At 36.0% G+C, this 19,691-nt stretch overlaps 1 protein-coding gene across 2 annotated transcripts in view; it reads left to right on the forward strand.

The window, feature by feature from the left end:
- The first annotated feature begins 2,600 nt into the window (after positions 1-2,600).
- Positions 2,601-19,691, forward strand: part of LOC306864727 (SH3 domain-containing kinase-binding protein 1-like) — a 48,835-nt gene continuing 31,744 nt past the window's right edge. The window contains exons 1-2 of one of the 2 annotated variants that reach the window (XM_079408919.1): positions 2,601-2,939; positions 18,002-18,159. In XM_079408919.1, the coding sequence (XP_079265045.1) occupies positions 2,936-2,939; positions 18,002-18,159 (162 nt within the window). In that variant the 5' untranslated portion in view covers positions 2,601-2,935. The remainder of the gene's footprint in view (positions 2,940-18,001; positions 18,160-19,691) is intronic. The other variant, XM_079408920.1, reaches the window with a different exon arrangement.

Genomic DNA, 19,691 nt, shown 5'->3' on the forward strand with positions numbered 1-19,691 from the left:
CTGATGACGCAGGGAGTTCTGGGAAATGTAGTCTGCAATGCTGGCTAAAGGAATGACGGTGGAGGCACAGGAGACTACAAGTACCAGAGTTCTAAAAACGCCACATGGCCACAGATTGTTTGTAAACTTTTCAACAGTCTCGAGAGTGGCAGAGGTGAATCTCATGTCCGAAAGATGTTCTGTTTTCCTCTTAAGAGTTTCATATGTTACAAAATACATTCATATGCCTTTTGAAACTATGAAACTTGATGAAAAAGTAAATGCACATTTTAGTAAACAATCACCACTGTAGTCATATCTGTAATAATCACACACACGATTTTCCATTGACGTATTATGTTATTGTAGTCTACTGCGCAAATGGTATTTTCTATCCCCTAAACAACACAAGACTTTAAGTTTCTTTTTATCAAATCGCGTAATTTGTTCATTTCGCCGTCTGAACTGCAGTTTTAGTCCATATAGCAGATTCCTTATTTTCCTACATTGTGAGGACATTTTTTACTTTCATATTTTACTGTATGTGAAACAGAAGCACAGACGTTTGCGTTTAATTTAAGCAACAGTAAAAAAAAAAAAATCTCGAGTAATTAACAATGTGGTCGAGTTTCAATGCTCTTTCTCCATTGAATGAGGTTCAAGACAAAGATTTCCTTCTGCCAGTCCTTTCAACAGCAAAGGCACAGTTTAAACAGGGACACCTGCTTCGTTGGAAAGCAGGCGAGGCGGTTGGACTTCCTTTCTTCTTCTGAATGCCTGGAGGCTAAACGTACCTACAATACAATACAATGTTCAGGTAACTAAAATATACTATTATAGTTTTTTTTAATTACTCTGAGTTAGTTTTATTCTTTATATTATTTAAAATTTTCAGTTAAATTTTTGTTAAAGTTTTAGTCGTTTTGTTGCGTGTTTTGTCATTTTTATTGTTAATAAGAAATGTAGCCTTGACAACTATCTAAAATAAAATAAAATAAAAGGTCTGACCTTGCAGTCATTTCAGTAGAACAGTAGCCTAGATATGTATTTTTTTTTTGGAACTCTAAAAAGAAAAAAGTAGCAGTTCACACGAATATGAAAATTTGCTGAAAATTATTTAATCAGCCCATCCAAGATGTAAATGTCTTCATCAGAACAGATATGGATAAATTTAGCATTACATCACTTGCAAACAGTTGATAAAATCATCACAATAAACCACAAAGAAGTCCAGTCCATCAATTAATATCTTGTAAAATTAAAAGCTTTGTAAGAACTATTGCTTCTGGCCAAAATATGAGTCCATAATGTATAATAACACTTCCTCAATGAAAAAGTCAATTCTCTGTTATCCTCTCACATTAAAATAGACCGACATATTAGTCTAGAACGGTTTTAGACTGTTTCCATGGATCTGTGCATATTTCTCTCCTGGTTCAGACAAGACTACTTTTTCACTGGAGAAGGCAATATTATGGAAAGAGGATCTTGATGATGGATTTCTTTATTACAAACAATCAGCTTTTCACTTCACAAGATGTTAACTGATGGACTGGAGTCATGTGAATTATTGTGATGTTTTTATCAGCTGTTTGAACTCTCATTCTGACGGCACCCATTCACTACAGAGGATCCACTGGTGAGCAAGCAATGTAACACTAAAATACTCTATATCTTACTTTGATATTGAGTAGACTGTTGGACTGTGAAGATAAACAGCCAAGAAAAAAAGGCATGTTGATGCCTAAAGCATTCTCTGGCAGACTTTTTCTTCCTCTTTCAGTGCTTTCACCTGCAGTTTGTCTCTGTCCTGTTTGTGTTCTGTTGCTGTCATGTGTCTCTGTTCTCTCTTGGATTCCACACCATTAGTCCACAGCAGCTGACTGCACTTTCTGCTGTCTAAAGCACATTCCTCTGTATCTGTGTGTTTATGTGATCAGTAGTCATCCCAGCATTTAATAGTGCTATAATAGAGCTTGGAACCAGTCAGTTAAGCCACACTAAACACAACAGGGAAAAGCCCGGTGCAAGTTCACTGCCTTAAGCCAAACAGAATAACACAAGTAGTACTGAAATAATAATAATAATAATATTTTATATTTGAATGCCAAAAATGTATTCAAACTGGCAGATGTATCCTAAACTAGCCACAGGGTGGCAGCAGAGACTTGCAGCAGAGCATACAGTCATTTAAGGAAAGAGTAGAGTTCCAGGTTATAACAATATCCCTCTATTTGACATTACACAGTTTAGAAAAGAGTAGTAGATTTAGCATAGAAATTTGGGAAAATTACATCAAAGTTTGGCATACAGTTTCAGACGTTTAAACAAAACACTGCCAAGTCTCCCTACAGTTTACATTCCTTTCAAACACTTTAAAGTTAAAAAGTAACCAAATATGCTACACTTAATTGATTAAATTCTATAATATGTGCTTAAACCTTAATCTAAAATCAGTCCATATGTCCTCAGAAGAACATCATCTTTTTTTTCTTTTTTTTAAACAATTAACGTTACCTGAGATTTGCAGGCCCCAGGTATTTGTTTGTAAAGCAGCGTAAAATCCCGTTCGATGGCCTCGATCATTACAGCGCGTCCCTCCAGTTCTCGCGAGAACTTTCGGTTCATGAGCGCCACTGAGCGCAGTGACGGCAAGCTGGAGTTCGTAAAGCGACGGAGGCAAAAACTGTAGTGAAGCGCTTCACGGCTGGGGCAACATCCACATCATCTCTTCCCCCTCTGCATTGTTGCCCCTGCCTTTTTTGCTCCTTTTTTAATGAGGGGCAGAATAATCTTTAAGAAATATGCTTGGAAGCAGCGTTCCTCTTTCATTTTAAGTGATTATTTACAGTATTTCCGACCCGGGGGCTGCATCTCCCGAAAGTAGCGGATTTCTGTCTTTTTCTCTACATTGAAAAACATCCTACACAAACACGCCGCGTAAACAAGTTCATAAATGGGTGAGTACAACAGATTTGTGGAAAGTCAGGTTAATTTAAGCCACATATCGACCTGAGTGTGCTATTGATGTGTCATTTAAAACATTAATGAAAGTGAAAATCATTGAAAGTGTTTGCATCATGCATCCGTCGCTCTATTATAAGTACATTGAAAGAAGATCTGATGATTTCAAGATGTGGACACGTTTGCATGTTTCCTTCTTCTTCTTGAGTTAAAAGCTGAATTTCATTTCCCTCTGAGGTTTCTTGCTCTCCTCCAGCTGTCTGTTATGTTTCTCTTCACAGATGTGGCTTTTGCTACATTGTTTCATAAGGATGTGGAGGAACGCTCTTTTTAATAGCCTATGTGTATAATTGCATTATGACCTTACAGTATAACTACTCATCGTGTTATATTTGTTTGTCTGTTTGGATTACCTTAGACATATCGACCGATATTGTTTATTTATATATATATATATATATAGATATGTTGAACTCTCTACTTTTTTTCTAGACTATAATAAATACAATTAGAATACAAAATGAATAAATAGTTTAAATGATCCATAAATTGTAATATACTCATATATCGGTAGGGTGATTGATCGGTTGATATTTTTACTGTATTAGCTCTAACTGTACTCGATAGGCTGTTAATAAGTCTTAATGCACATTTTCTATTTTCAGATATTTTAGTGAATTTCAAGGAAATATTTATGTAAATTAAGCGTTCATTGAAATTCAGTGAAATTTTCCCAAAAGGGAGCAAATATGTTTTGAGATTCAATTATGTCTCAATTCTAAATGTTTCGTAGCATTAAAGATGGCTAGAAATAAAAATGTACCCTATCTATTTTCTAAATGCATGTTATTGAGAAAATTCAACCAAGCATATTTTATTTTTTGGACATGATTTTAATCAAAATGTTATAATTTGATCTTCTGGTAGCTACTTTTCTTTTCGGTAATTCATTTCACTTAGATGCAGGTCACAATATGGACGAAAAGTTTGGTCGCTACGTTGTTTTCATCGTGACCTTTAAGTAGAAAAGTGTGAATAATATTAGTCAAACCTGATTTTCTGTCTATTTAGTTCAAAAGGCCACAAATGCTTCTCGCATAAGGTTGTATCGGCTACCATCATACTATATGCTGTTCTTTAAAAAAAGTTGAATTTGTATGTTTGTTTTTTAAACAGACGGCCTCCCCTGACGCCCCCACAAGCTTATCACGGTCAATAACTGGGCAGCTGCAGCCAAAGCTGTTTTTAGCATTTCAGTCCAAACTAAATAGTTGCTGGTGTCATTTTCTTACGTTGCACTGATGATAAAACAGGATGGCAAACATTTTTGAAGAATGCCACATTATTGTGGAAGAGATAGCCAGAACTGCAGAGTCATCACTGTAATCTTAAATGTAGTGTAACACTAAGCAGATCAGAGCCTATCATTGACATTGGATTACAACCATTTATGATTTACATCAAGCAACTAAAAACAACTTCTTATTGACTGAAGCACTAACCGATGTACAATCCTCTTATGACCCATTCTGTTCTATGCGCTCTCCTGTGATGAGCTCATCAAAAGGGGAGTGTCTTTGACAAAAAAAAAAAAAAAAACAGTGCGAGACAGTCGCACACGTGTCTCTGATCTTTTGGCAAGATTCAAGTGTTTAGATCAACGGACATACGTGTTGAAAATTTAAACAGGTTTTGAGCACATTGCACAGCACATTTGGTTACATTCTATAATGACTAAAGCCAAGCGTGTACAAACCCACCAGAGTGTTTGTTAGGAAAAGGTTTTGATTGTTTCTGCATAAATATAAACGATAACGGTTATTAATGACTTAGGGCCAGCTGTGTGTACCAACTATTTCAAAACATAAATCAATGACACAAACAGGACTGCAGGAATGACATGATCTAAAATCAATCTGGCAAATGATCCATGCTCTGCTCTAAATTAAAAAGCGACGAAAAATCGTTTCACTGTTGGAAAGAAATGTGCAAAACATAAAATGTTTTGTATGTTATCAGTGTCTAAAGATTGCATGTTAGTACCTTAAAGGGATACCCAAAAATGAAAATTATCTTCTTGTTTACTATTTTTCCTGACGTACCAAACCTGTACAACTTCTATTTTCGGTTAGATTGTGTGGTTGATAGCCTATTTTCGTATATACAGTGGAAGTCAGTGAGGTTCAAAACAACACTGGAGCCCATTAACTTTTATTGTTGAGACAAAAATACAATGAGACATGTTTTCTTTTGTGTTCTGCAGAAGAAAGAAAGTTATACAGGTTTGGAACAACATGAGGGGGAATAAAGGCCTGTTCACACTAAGAACAATAACTCTAATAACTATACAGTTCTAAAAAACATTTTAAATTTAAGAGAGTAGCAGGGTTCTCACCATAACTTTAACGATTACGCCAGTGGAACAATATCATTAGAATCAATTTCAGAATGTATTTTTCCTGCTGATGAACAATAAAAACATTGACAGCCAATCAGAATCCATCCTGCTTTTAAAGCGCACAAGCATATAAAGAGGCAGATGACAAAACTGCAGTGCAAGCTTATAATAAACAGAATGTTATTGTGCATTGGTGTAGACGCTAATATAGTTATTTTTATAGTTATCATTCTTGGTGTGAACAGGGGAAAAACGCTTAAGGGGAAAAGGTACAAAGGTTCACAACATTAATATGATAAACACTTTGCAACAGCTTTATTAATATTTTAAATCAGCGATTTCATGTGACGCTCCAAAGACATGTATGTATGAATATATATTGTTGACTTATTTAGTGATTTTTAATGAGCATTATTAACAGGCCAAGCCTCAAAAGGAATAATTTTCAGACTAGTATACATGACCCACCCGTGATTTCCGGTTTAGCATTGAACATCCCTACTGACAGCATTCTTTTGGCTGTTATTTTTTAATTAAACATACTATCAGTAAATGAATTCATAGTGATCAAGGGCTCTTTGCGAATCCACATATCGCATGCAAGTTAATGAAGCCCTGGCTTCCTCTGTTACTGTTTTCACCTCAAGCTTTGCTTTTCCTCCTAAGTGATGTGGTGAGCTTTGGATTCGAGAAAGTGTTGCACTTTACTCAGGTCTCTTTACTATCATGACTGCTGTGTCATGCTCATTCATTGCCCTTTGGCAGAGAACGGGGAAGTGGTGAGAGAGGCATGTTTCTGTGTGTGATGAGTTCTCGTTATATAGTGGAGCATTTACACACCTACCTTATGTTCCTCCATATTACAATAGTGGGAACAGTGTAGGGGAACCAGTAGTAGTTGTACTTACCACAAGATTTGGAAGATCTACACATCTCCAACTTCTTTTGTTTATGGTTATTAAATATTTTGGCTAATTTGATTATTCTTTCAGCAATAAGAGTACTTTATGCTCCGTTTAACACATCTTGCCATGTTTAAATCCATTTCTGCTGATTTTTCCCTGAATGCAGCACAGACATTTTCTGCAGCTGCCTTCTGGGCATCCCTATGTTGCATATTAGTATTCATAGATCTTTATGAAATATTCCAGAAGAGAGCTACTTTTAACGTAATAATTTTCTGTGTATAGCACCGTAGGGAAATGCACAATATGCAATAATAAAAACCATAAGGTTTTGTATCAGAAGGAAAAATAATAAAAGTTTTCCTTGCAAAAAAAAAAAGTTATCTGTTTTGAAGCATGAGTAATCGTTGATTTCTTAAGAGATTGCTCCATTCAAGAGTCACCTCATGCGATAATAGAGAAGTTCCACCACAGCTAGTGTGTGAGTTTTGTACAAAATTGTGCAATAGCTCCAGATTTATTCATCATATACAGTCCAAAAAACATCTGCTGAAAGTAGATTAATAATTTAAGTTTTGTTACACTCGCTGTGCTGAACATTTAGCTTTTAAATCATGCATTTAAGCTATGATGAAACTTTGCGAGAAATCTGAACTCTGCGGTTTGTTCTCATATATCCGCAGTAGGACATACAACCAACGAGTGCTTTGTACCTTCATGATTTATTAACGTGTCTGAATTTGGAGCAGTAGCTTTTAAGACAGAGTTGTAAGGTTGTTGAGCGTTGGCTTTAAGGAAGTAATATTAGACTTTGTGCTTAGGAATTGAGCTCAAGAGTGTCTGTCCTACATACTACATCATTTAATGGCATGCTAACTGTATGTTTTATGCTTCTGGGAAAAGTGCATCATTTTGTATCTTGCACTATTCGTTTGTAAGTTTCTTTGAATTTCTGCACATGACCCAAGTCTAACCCACATAATCATTGACTTGGCTGACACAATTCGGGAAGCCGGGACACATGGCGAGCCACATGTGGTCATGCATTTAAGAGGATCTTCCCCTTTTGTTCTGTAAAGGTCCTGTAAATTTGTGGTTTGTCCGCCAGAAACTATGGTTGTATCGGTATCATGTACACTCACCTAAAGGATTATTAGGAACACCTGTTCAATTTCTCATTAATGCAATTATCTAATCAACCAATCACATGGCAGTTGCTTTAATGCATTTAGGGGTGTGGTCCTGGTCAAGACAATCTCCTGAACTCCAAACTGAATGTCAGAATGGGAAAGAAAGGTGATTTAAGCAATTTTGAGCGTGGCATGGTTGTTGGTGCTTGACGGGCCGGTCTGAGTATTTCACAATCTGCTCAGTTACTGGGATTTTCACGCACAACCATTTCTAGGGTTTACAAAGAATGGTGTGAAAAGGGAAAAACATCCAGTATGCAGCAGTCCTGTGGGCGAAAATGCCTTGTTGATGCTAGAGGTCAGAGGAGAATGGGCCGACTGATTCAAGCTGATAGAAGAGCAACTTTGACTGAAATAACCACTCGTTACAACCGAGGTATGCAGCAAAGCATTTGTGAAGCCACAACACGCCTTGAGGCGGATGGGCTACAACAGCAGAAGACCCCAAAATTGGACGGTTGAAGACTGGAAAAATGTTGCCTGGTCTGATGAGTCTCGATTTCTGTTGAGACATTCAGATGGTAGAGTCAGAATTTGGCGTAAACAGAATGAGAACATGGATCCATCATGCCTTGTTACCACTGTGCAGGCTGGTGGTGGTGGTGTAATGGTGTGGGGGATGTTTTCTTGGCACACTTTAGGCCCCTTAGTGCCAATTGGGCATCGTTTAAATGCCACGGCCTACCTGAGCATTGTTTCTGACCATGTCCATCCCTTTATGACCACCATGTACCCATCCTCTGATGGCTACTTCCAGCAGGATAATGCACCATGTCACAAAGCTCGAATCATTTCAAATTGGTTTCTTGAACATGACAATGAGTTCACTGTACTAAAATGGCCCCCACATTCACCAGATCTCAACCCAATAGAGCATCTTTGGGATGTGGTGGAACGGGAGCTTCGTGCCCTGGATGTGCATCCCACAAATCTCCATCAACTGCAAGATGCTATCCTATCAATATGGGCCAACATTTCTAAAGAATGCTTTCAGCACCTTGTTGAATCAATGCCACGTAGAATTAAGGCAGTTCTGAAGTCGAAAGGGGGTCAAACACAGTATTAGTATGGTGTTCCTAATAATCCTTTAGGTGAGTGTATATCATGATATTAAAATTGATACCTCGTAGGGGTGGGCGATATGACCAAAATTTTATATCACGATATGAGTGATTTTATTTCACGGTAACGATATATATCACAATATAGTTATTTTTGCTTTAAATAAGTTATGATATCAAATATAATACTAGCCTAAAAAAAACCTCAAGCTCACTGAACACAAGTAAACAGTCAGTGAGTAAATAAGAATAAGCAACCAGTTACAAGCAATAGGATAAACTACAGTAGAATAAATTAAAAACAAATGCTACATAATTTAGTAAAGTAATCAAATGTATAAAACCACTGCATATTCTTCACAGTGTAAATGAAATCTATATTTCTTCATACTAAAGTTACAAAAGTGATTTAGTCAAGAGCAGTAAGAGATTTTCTCTATTTGCTGTTTGATTAACATGAATGACAAACAGCAGGAATATTAGACTGCTATCACTTTAAGAGCTGCCCGCATCCAATATACACATGTTTTCGTTCTCAGCTCTTTGCTTTCACTTAAGACCTAAATTACTGTATTTACAAGGATACTTGCAAAGACAGGCATTTTGACATATACAAGTGTGTGTGTAACCATTAAAGGCCCATAAAGCAGCAGAAATAACTTGGTCCAATACTCCTGCATTCTATGAGCATATGTGTGAAGGAAACAGTCTCTCGTATACCGCGAAATTAGCTCTAATCTTAGTTGCTGATTGCATTTCAACGGCTTAAAATCACTTGTTTTTAAACAGCAATACTTAAAAATGCATGCAAACGATAAGTTTTCGTGACCACGGAGCACAGCAACATCACATGAGCGTGTAACCGCATTAGAGACAATAGTCCAAAATCTGTACCGGTTAATCGTGTCTACCGGTATATCGCCCATCCCTAAACATTTGCTTACTTAGTTATAATACAGCCGAACAGAGACTATCACCTGCACTTGCACATTCCCCTTGGCTGCCAGTCAGTCTCAACTTGCACCCCACGCACACATATGCAGCAGAGAAAATGTCTGAGAGAACTGAGGCTGATGCGAGGTAACTTTAGATATCCCCAAAGCACTCAGATGCACCTTTTAACATTTAGTACATTTATATCGATTCTTAAATCTCAAGTCTTTTAGACTATTCTATTTTCAGTTTATGTGTGAATAAAGCTTCTCTAAACGTATTTGTAGACACTCCTCCCATCCAATAATTGCCATAAGCTTATATTAATGTACCAAATGAGAGGGTTCCCTGTAAAGTTTACAGCATTAGCTAGTTGCTTTTTCTCTACTGAGATTTTTTTTCCTTAAGACTATTGACATGTACATGAAATATTTAATAAGTAATTAATATCAAATCACATTGTGTGATGCCATATATTGGGAAACCATGAAATTGTGAAATAGTTATGCTTTTTTTGGCAATATACAAAATAAATGCATATAACAAATAAAAACCTTTAAGAATATTGCTGTGATTTATTTTTTTTATGTTTATTTAGTCAGTTCAGAAGTCTAATTTTCCTGTCTTGAATCTTAATTATAATAGACTTAACATATTTTTTACCCACATTGTATTAGTACAATATCATTAATAAGATGGTGTTAAAGATTTTTTTCTTCAGTATAATATTGTATCGATATTGTATATTAATTTTGCTTGTGTATTTCCTATTTTACAATAGGGCTGTGTATTGGCAAGAATCTGGCGATACGATATGTATCACGATACAGGGGTTGCGATACGATATATTGCGATACTGTAAGCAAGGCGATATATTGGGATATTTCTTATTTTAGGAATAAGATATATATATATTTTTTAGGAAAGCTGTCATTAAGAACACACCACCATATGCAAACCTTAGCAAAAAATTATTAAATAAAAATAGTTTAACCAGAACACACTGGGATCTGCATTTGCAATAATCAGTCCCTATAACATTCAACATTATTGAACCACTTTTTGTGCAGTACGAGTAAAGGGGGAAATATTCAAGTGCTTGCATGATTCTTTAGTTAAATGTATGTATAAAATGTATTTTATAAAAAGAAAAATATATATTTATAGACTTTACTTTAAAGGTTCACAGTTTGTTTACAATTGACATACAATGTCATAACATTTGAGCTGAACAAAAAATGGCATCTGCTTAATATCAATGAAAAATAAAGTGCTTGCAGGATTCTTAAAGAAAACAAAACAATTGTAAAACAATCAAACAAATACAGATGTTAAACATTCTCAGAACTTTTCAACTTGGATTTCACAGGTTTTTCAGTTTGTATTTATGTTCCGCGTGGAATCGCCGAGACCGCGACGCGAGCACCGCCCCAACTGCACAAAACCCCCCCGAATTACGAGAGAAAGCTGCAGCTGCGCAGCGACTCTACCGCCCACCGCGCAAAGGCCATGAATCTTGTATGATTTTTTTTTTTATATCGATATTCCATTTTGGAGGATCGATACAGTATCGCCAAGCAAAATATCGTGATACTCACGTGTATCGATATTTTCTTACACCCCTATTTTACAACTCAATTGCCATAATTTAACACAATACGTTAATCTTGAAAAATGCATTTTCAAAATGAATATCCATTTTCATACTGCACATTATAATCTTGTGATGCCTAAATTCAGTTGTAGCATTTAAATCAGTTTTTTTTTTTTTTTTTTTATCTATTGAGCTTTAATGATTTTTGTAGACAAATAGCATTGAATTTGAATTCAGCCAATGGGTTCCCATGGTACTGTTGACAGACAGCTCTAATTGTTATGTCTCTGGTCTGGTGTGGTTGAGATTCAGCTATACCCAACTCGCCCACATCACATCAGCTTAATGTTTATTCATCTCAGTGTTACTTCCTATGTTGCCTTGTTCTAGTGACGACAGATCTGACTTCAACTCAAACGGAAGGACATTTCTGTGTTTTAACCAGACCACAGCACAGTGTAGCTAGTGAAATGGGTCAGGACTACGCCTGCGATCACAGCACAGCTCTACATGTAGTATGCTTGTGTTGGAATCTGCTGTATTTCGCCATGGTTGTTTATGTCTTGTGCATTTTTGCAGTGGTTATATGCAGTTATATTAAGCATGCAGTTAAATCTGAGGTGTGTAATCAGGATGGCATGACATTTTTGGGCTGTGAATGAAATCAGCTATGTTCTTTTTTTTGACTCATCTTGCAGTCAATATGAGCCGTTTGCACCTAATGCTCATCCAGTCAGATGCTGAATTCGCCAATGTAATTAATTTAATTCGTGTCCGTTCCATTTAATGCAATCTTAATACCGCAAATTTGATTAACCTTTTCGAAGGAGAGGCAGTCGGTCTGAGTCAGTACGAGAATGACCAATTAAAATCATCTGTAAGTCACAAGCTCCCCATAGACGAGAACAATGAGGGATTTTAGTTCAGCTCAGTCACATCACATCATTAGCCAAAAAGGTTGTTCGTACAATGCTGGAACATTATTGATCTTGTTCTGAATCAATGAAACCTAACTATAATGCTTGCAAGTCTTAACTTATGCAGTGGATTATGGGTTTAAGGTTTATGTGACGGGGTAATGGATTGGGCCTACATAAATTTAGTCATTATTAAAAAAACGAGTGTGTTGATGTTTAATGCATGAGCTCAGAGAGTTATGCTGGCGTGAAAGCACATCACATGATTTCACTGAGGTCCTCTAACGCAGACAAACACTTGACTCACATCAGTGCAAATCAGCTGAGTCCAGGCACATAGGCTAAAGGAGCTATTTAAGAAGATGAGTATTTATAGCTGCTCAGGGGGATGACCAGCACACAATGACGCTGGTTTAAACAATACCTCTAAACTTTAATGCGCACACGTGGTGCATAGGTCATTTTGAACATGAAATGAGGAATCACATGACATCAGAATCAGGTGATTGACCTGTTAAACACCCGCATACCTTATTTAGATCAAATGTTGTTGTAGGAGTTCAATTTTTATTTTATTTTTAATTATTTTCTAGAGGAAAAGAGGGTGAGAGAAAAAAGTGAGTGGTGTTTGCATTGCATGCAGCGCTTCTAGTTAATGGACACTATTTGGCCTTTTGAATTAATTTTCTTGTATATTTTTACCTTTATGGGGACTTTTTTTTGATAAAATTTTATTTAAACCAATTAAATATAAAGAGTAGTTAAATATATTTAATATATTGTATTATATTTTAAATAATATTTTATTTATAAAAATATTGTTACATCAGTTAACAAATAAAAATATTGTTACATCAGTTAACAAATAAAGCATATATATATATATATATATAATATATATATTTTAATAAATAATCTGTTATACTTGATGACAAAGTTCAATATAATCAATTGTGTGTGTGTATATGTGTATACAGTTGAAGTCAAAATTTTACATACACCTTTCAGAATCTGCAAAATGTTCATTATTTTACCAAAATAAGAGGGATCATACAAAATGCATATTATTGTTTATTTAGTACTGACCTGAATAAGATATTTCACATAAAATGTTTACATATAATCCACAAGAGAAAATAATAGTTGAATTTATAAAAATTACCCCATTCAAAAGTTTACATACACTTGATTCTTAATCCTGATGTTATCTGAACGATCGATCCAAAGCTGTTTTTTTTTTTGTTTTGTTTTTTGTTTTTTAGTGATAGTTGTTCATGAGTCCCTTGTTTGTCCTGAACAGTTAAACTGCCTGCTGTTCTTCAGAAAAATCCTTCAGGTCCCACAAATTCTTTGGTTTTCCAGCATTTTTGTGTATTTGAACCCTTTCCAACAACGACTGTATGATTTTGAGATCCATCTTTTCACACTGAGGACAACTGAGGGACTCATTTACAACTATTACAGAAGGTTCAAACGTTCACTGATGCACCAGAAGGAAAAACCATGCATTAAAGTGAAAACTTTAAGTGAAAACTTTTGAACAGAATGAAGATTTTCAACAAGACAAACATTTTTCTTGTTTTGCCTAAATATCATATTTTTTTTCATTAAGTACTGCCCTACAGAAGCTACAGAAGATACTTATATGTTTTCCAGAAGACAAATTAATTCAAATTTACCTTGATCTTCAAATTCAAAAGGTTTTCACGCCCCGGCTCTTAATGCATGGTCTTTCCTTAGTTTGAACCTTCTGTAATAGTTGTAAATGAGTCCCTCAGTTGTCCTCAGTGTGGAAAGATGAATCTCAAAATCATACAGTCGTTGTTGGAAAGGGTTCAAATACACAAAAATGCTGAAAAACCAAAGAATTTGTGAGACCTGAGGGATTTTTCTGACGAACAGTAGGCAGTTTAACTGTTCAGGACAAACAAGGGACTCATGAACAACTATCACTAAACAAAAAAAAACACAGCTTTGGATCATTCGGGTAACATCAGGATTAAGAATCAAGTGTATGTAAACTTTTGAATGGGGTCATTTTTATAAATTCAACTATTTTCTCTTGTGGATTATATGTAAACATCTTTTATGTGAAATATCTTATTCAGGTCAGTACTAAATAAACAACATGCATTTTGTATGATTCTGAAAGGTTTATGTAAAGTTTTGACTTCAACTGTATGTGTATATGTTTGTGTGTGTAATATATATATATATATATATATATATATATGTCATTTGTGTTTTTTTTTAATAATCTGTTTTTCTTGATGTCAAATAGTAATATAATATAATAATGAATTGATTATAATATGATATATGGTCAATTCATTGACACAAATTCTGAGTTATTATTTTGAGAATATCTAGTTGCTCTTTTGAAAAGATAGTACCTAAAATTCAATTAACAGAAAGCAGTCCCCATATTTTAAATTTCTTACTCCAGATGTATCATAATATAAGTATCGGTATCAGATGTATCGGTAATATGATAACTGATCCTGGCTAATACTGTTCCAGTCTTCTTGTGACCAATAAAAAAAAGCAGAAGAAAGACAAGAATCATCAGGAAATAGCTTTGTTATTTTATGTTTTTGTCTGTGTTTTTGTGTTGTTGTGTGTTAATGGGTTTGTGTGGGTCAGTTGAAGAAAGATTGGGCTGAAAAGTCAGACGGAGGATGACATTTGTGGGTTTGGCGGAGATTCAAGACAAACTCAAGTATTCTCGGTACGGGGTGGAAGTGTGGGTAGAAGGCTTTTTTGGAAGATGTTTTACCATGAACATGGCAGCTGTGCTTTGTCACATCTTTAGAAACTCAAACAGCTGGAAGACAACAAAGAGATTGAGAGCGAGAGAGAAGACACTCCTCAAAAGTAAAACACAGATGGATCGACTTGATGGTCATCATTCAGAATGTTATCAAGGCTAGCATAAAGTCATTTAAAGAATAAAAGATCCAACTCTGTTCCAAGCCTGTGAAAATGTCAAGGATGGAAAGTTGTGATTTAGGTCATGATCTGATGAATAGGACCTATGCCTCCAAAACTCCACAGAACACAACTGATTTCTGGTAAAATTGGAATGTCCATCATTTATAAATTGTACGCATTTCCCAATCCTTTTATGTTTGTTATATTATATAAATATATGTTAATATACTCATTTTATATATTAAATTGATATTATTTTTTATATTTTATATATATATTTAATATGTATATATCTTTTTTTACATATTAAAGTTGTTATATTTTAATGTAATATATAAATTCCTTTATAAATTTAAATTTTAAAATTGATACTTTTTAGCCAATACTGAAAATAAATACTAAAATGGAAAACTATTAGCTTCGTTAGTTTAGGCATCACAACATTATAATGTACATTATGAAACATAGAAAATGATTCTTCTGAGATACTGGCCAGTAAATATTTGGTATTGACCAATACAACGCATAACAAATATGAAAGAATCAAATCATACAAAATCACATGATATGAAAAAATCATTAATCATATTGGCTATTAACCAGTACTGTCCCGGTATATTGTCCAATCCTATTTGTTTTATGTTTTTGATTCATTTAAGCTTTTTAAAACCGAATTCTAAACTTTTCCCAACAAAGCAATGGAGGAGGAAAGGAGAGAAACATCTGCAGAGAGTCTGGCTGGGCCTGATCGGCCATTAGAGATGATAAATCTCCATAAAACAATACAGACTGTAACATTTCTGTATTTATATGTGTGTGGGTTTCTGCCTGTAGGTTTTTTATATCTGTGCATATGCGTAGGCGTGTTCCACCAGATGTTTGGAAGTATTTGTTACCTTTAGTGTTTGTTATGGCTGCGGGCTGACCAATTTCTGTTATGTGACCTCATGCTTTCCTCCCTGCACAGCTCAGCAGTTTCCAGAATATTCTGCAGGGTCATCTGAGGGATCCTATAGACCATACATTAATGTATTTTTGAGTGTTTAATGGTAGATTATCGATACCCTTGTGCATGGAATGATAATCCGGGTGGGTTGGTATCTGATATGAAACCTGTAGTCAGAGCTGCCATATAGATCAAACATCATATAGAAGTCACAAAGGATGTTTGCAGTGTCCTGCTGTGTGTGTTTGTGTGTGTGCAGTGTGCATTGCATTGGAGCAAGGCGTGGGTGTGATCTCATCTTGTGTGGCATGGCTTGATGACTCATAAACACATCATTGTGATGTTGTATCTCCATCTCTCATCCCCATCCTCACGGTAACCCCTCCTCACCGTCATGACCTCATGCAAACACACAACTCAATTTAAATCCAAAGCTGAGAGGATGACATTCTCATCTTGCACTTTCCTACCAGAAATAGCACGTGTAGTTCACTAGAGTTCAAAAAGCTTCTTTTTAATATTATAAGCTGTGACGTGAAAATATCTTGTCACTTTAATTTCACGGATCCGTGTTTTGTTGCTTTCGCTCCTGCCTTGATCTCACCTAGAGTAATCCTCCTATCTGCAGCGAAAACATGATGCCTGCTTATGCTCCAGGGGCCTATTAGCTCTCATCCCTATGGAAGGACTCGTATCTTTCTCTTGCTATCTCAGTAAATGTTTTATTGCTGTAAATATATGATTAAAATAAGTTGTGATGTTGTCAGAGCACACATGATAAAGTATTTTTTGTGGTAAGCATCACTATTTCTATTGTTCATTTGGGGATTTGCATAAACCATAAAGGGTGCAATGTGTAATTTCTGCACCATAGTGGTGACAAATGAAATTGCAATAAAAATAAATCATTGTGATTAAAAGTGATTACACTTACAATTTCTCCAACAGGGACAATAAAACAGGTGAAAACTCTCTTAAACTTATATCAAAGGAAAGTCTCAAGCCATATCTAGAGACCAAAATATCATAGTGATTTGGGATTGGGCTGTTTTGACTTGAAACAATAAGCAACCACTCAAAATGCCATAAAATAACACTCAGAACATCACTTAACAACACCCTAGAAACCATCCCGAACTCAATCAATCAGCAATTATCAATTAGCAATGCCTATAAACCATCTAGGACACATTAGTCACCTAGCAACACCCTAGAAACCATCCAGAACACTCTAGAATCAAATAGCAACACCTATAAACAATCTAGAACACATTAAAGTCATCTAGCAACACCCTAGAATCAACTTTGAACACACAGAAGCAGAACAACACAAAAATCTTCACGAAACGTTTTAGTGCCCACATAACAATGCCCTGGCAACCATCCAGAACTCCCTATAATCACCTAGCAATGCCTTAGAAACAATCCAGAATACATTAAAAATCACTTATCGATGCCCTAGAAACATTTCAGAATACATTAGAATAAATTCAGAATACATTAGAATCATCTGGATACACCCTATAAACAAACCAGAACACACAGCAGCATTGTAACACACTAAAACACTCAAAAATGCCTTAACACCAACATGGCAACGTCCTAGCAACCACCCAGAAACCGCTAGGGTGTCTAGAAACCATCCAGGACACCCTAGAATCACCTAGCAACACATTAAAAGTATTTCAAACATTAAAAACACCCTGGCAACCACCCATAACACCCTAGAGTTTTCTAGCCTTGTCTTAGAATCACCTAGCAGCACCCTAGAAACCAACCTCAACACCCAGAAATTACATAGCAACACAATATAAACCATCTGGAATACGGGTGACCGACCAATCAAGAACCATTCAAACAACCCAGAACACACAGCAGCATAACAACACACTAAAACCATTTTAAACATCTTAGCACTTACATAGCAACAACCCATAACAGCCTAGTGTTTTTGTTACCAAAAAACAAGTTTGCATTTTCTATAAGGTCAAGTGTAATGATCACAATTCTATCTTGATTTTTATAAGGGATTTAAATGGATGTTGTGTAGATGATGCTGTCATTTTCATTCAGTGGTGAAAGTTGCGTGTCTGTGTGAGTCTTTACAGTAATACTGTATATCCTGCTTCCTGCATGTAACCATGACCTCTAAATCACTCTGTTTGTTTTCCTCTCTCTCTCAGTGGAAGCCATTGTGGAGTTTGATTACCAGGCCCAGCACGATGACGAGTTGACCATCGCTGTCGGTGACATTATCAGTAACATCAGGAAGGATGAGGGCGGCTGGTGGGAGGGAGAGCTGGATGGTCGGAGGGGGCTCTTCCCCGACAACTTTGTCAGAGTAAGTGCTGAGCTCATCATTTCCCTTTTGACCTTTCGCTGCTGGAGGTAGTGGACGGATTCACAGCTGAGTCTCACCACAGGCCATCGGTTCTACGCCTTAATTTAGCATGACCAAGCTATCAACACTTTTTTTCAGAGTGTGAGTGAGTGCGCATAGAGTGTTAGGGCTGAGCGAAATAGGAAAAACACTTCTATCTTGAAATTTCACACTTTTGACAGTATCCAATACATAACTCAATTTGTATAAATGTACTTTGAAAAGGTTTGTTTTAAAAACATATTTTCAGTCAAACACAGAATATGACCAGTTACACTACCGTTCAGGGTCAGTACAGTAAGATATTACGTTTTATTTAATGCAAAAATATTTACTATGTTACGAAAGATTGCTATTTCAAACAAATGGTGTTCGTGTGAACTTCGCACAATTTCATATTAATCAGCACAACTGTTTTCAACATTGAAAATGATAAATGTTTCTTAAAGGGGTCATCAGATGCCCATTTTGCACAAGTCGATATGATTATTTAGGGTCTTAATTAAAAGTCTATAACATACTTTGGTTAAAATTTCTTAATAGTAGTGTAAAAAACACCTTTTTAAACCTGTCAAAATCAGCTCTGTTTTTAGCAAGCCATGCTAGTCCATGTTGCTTTAAATGCTAATGAGCTCTGCTGACCCCACCCCTCTCTTCCGTGGGGTGACGAGCAGACTGTGAACTTCAGCTGTGAAACTGGCTAACTAGTACATTATTAGGAAAAGTGATTTGCAAAGATTCATAAAAAACCCTTACACGCTTCTTCTGTAGATGAAGCTGGATCATGAATGATTCGCGTGAACATAGACACATTTAGGCAGATCAGGGATCGGCGCATTCACGTCAAAGCGAAAGTAACGTTAATCCTCTGCGTCTTCAGCGGCTCAGATGTCGGGAGTAACTGACGACTCTATATTCATTATTACATCCAACAACAAAGCACCTCAATCGCTTAATGAGAGAGTATTTAAATGAATCATGCAAAGTGACTTACTAAGATTTGCAGTGGTCAGTTTATTAGTATTATTTAGCATCCAAAAAAAGCATGTGTTAATATTTTGCACTTGTGTTGCTCTTGGTTGAATGCATTGTTCATTAATGTAAATGAGCCGGCTTCGTCTGTGTTCTATCATTTGTGATTTTTCAGTAGATCACCCGCAAAACTTTCCACTCCCGTCTTTGCTTTTATGGGATTGTGTTCTCACACTAATTTGCCCTGTTTAGTACATTTGGCACTGTATCTCCAAATAAAAAGTGCTTTAAAAAAGAATTCTACATGTTTTGATGCCAACAAGTCTTTGGGATATGTATTGAATTTTCATTATATCACTTGTTATATTGTCGAGCTATATTGTTGAGTGTGTGTTCACAAGTGTGTATGTTTGTGTTTAGCTGAACTCAGCAGGCCACTAATGCTGACTGTCAGTGGATGGAGAGGTTGTGTGTCAGTGTGTGTGCTGACTGGAAGAGTATTGGTCACAGACGAACAGGAT

Source organism: Barbus barbus (genome assembly GCF_936440315.1).
Source record: "Barbus barbus genome assembly, chromosome: 46".
NCBI classification, from domain to species: domain Eukaryota; kingdom Metazoa; phylum Chordata; class Actinopteri; order Cypriniformes; family Cyprinidae; genus Barbus; species Barbus barbus.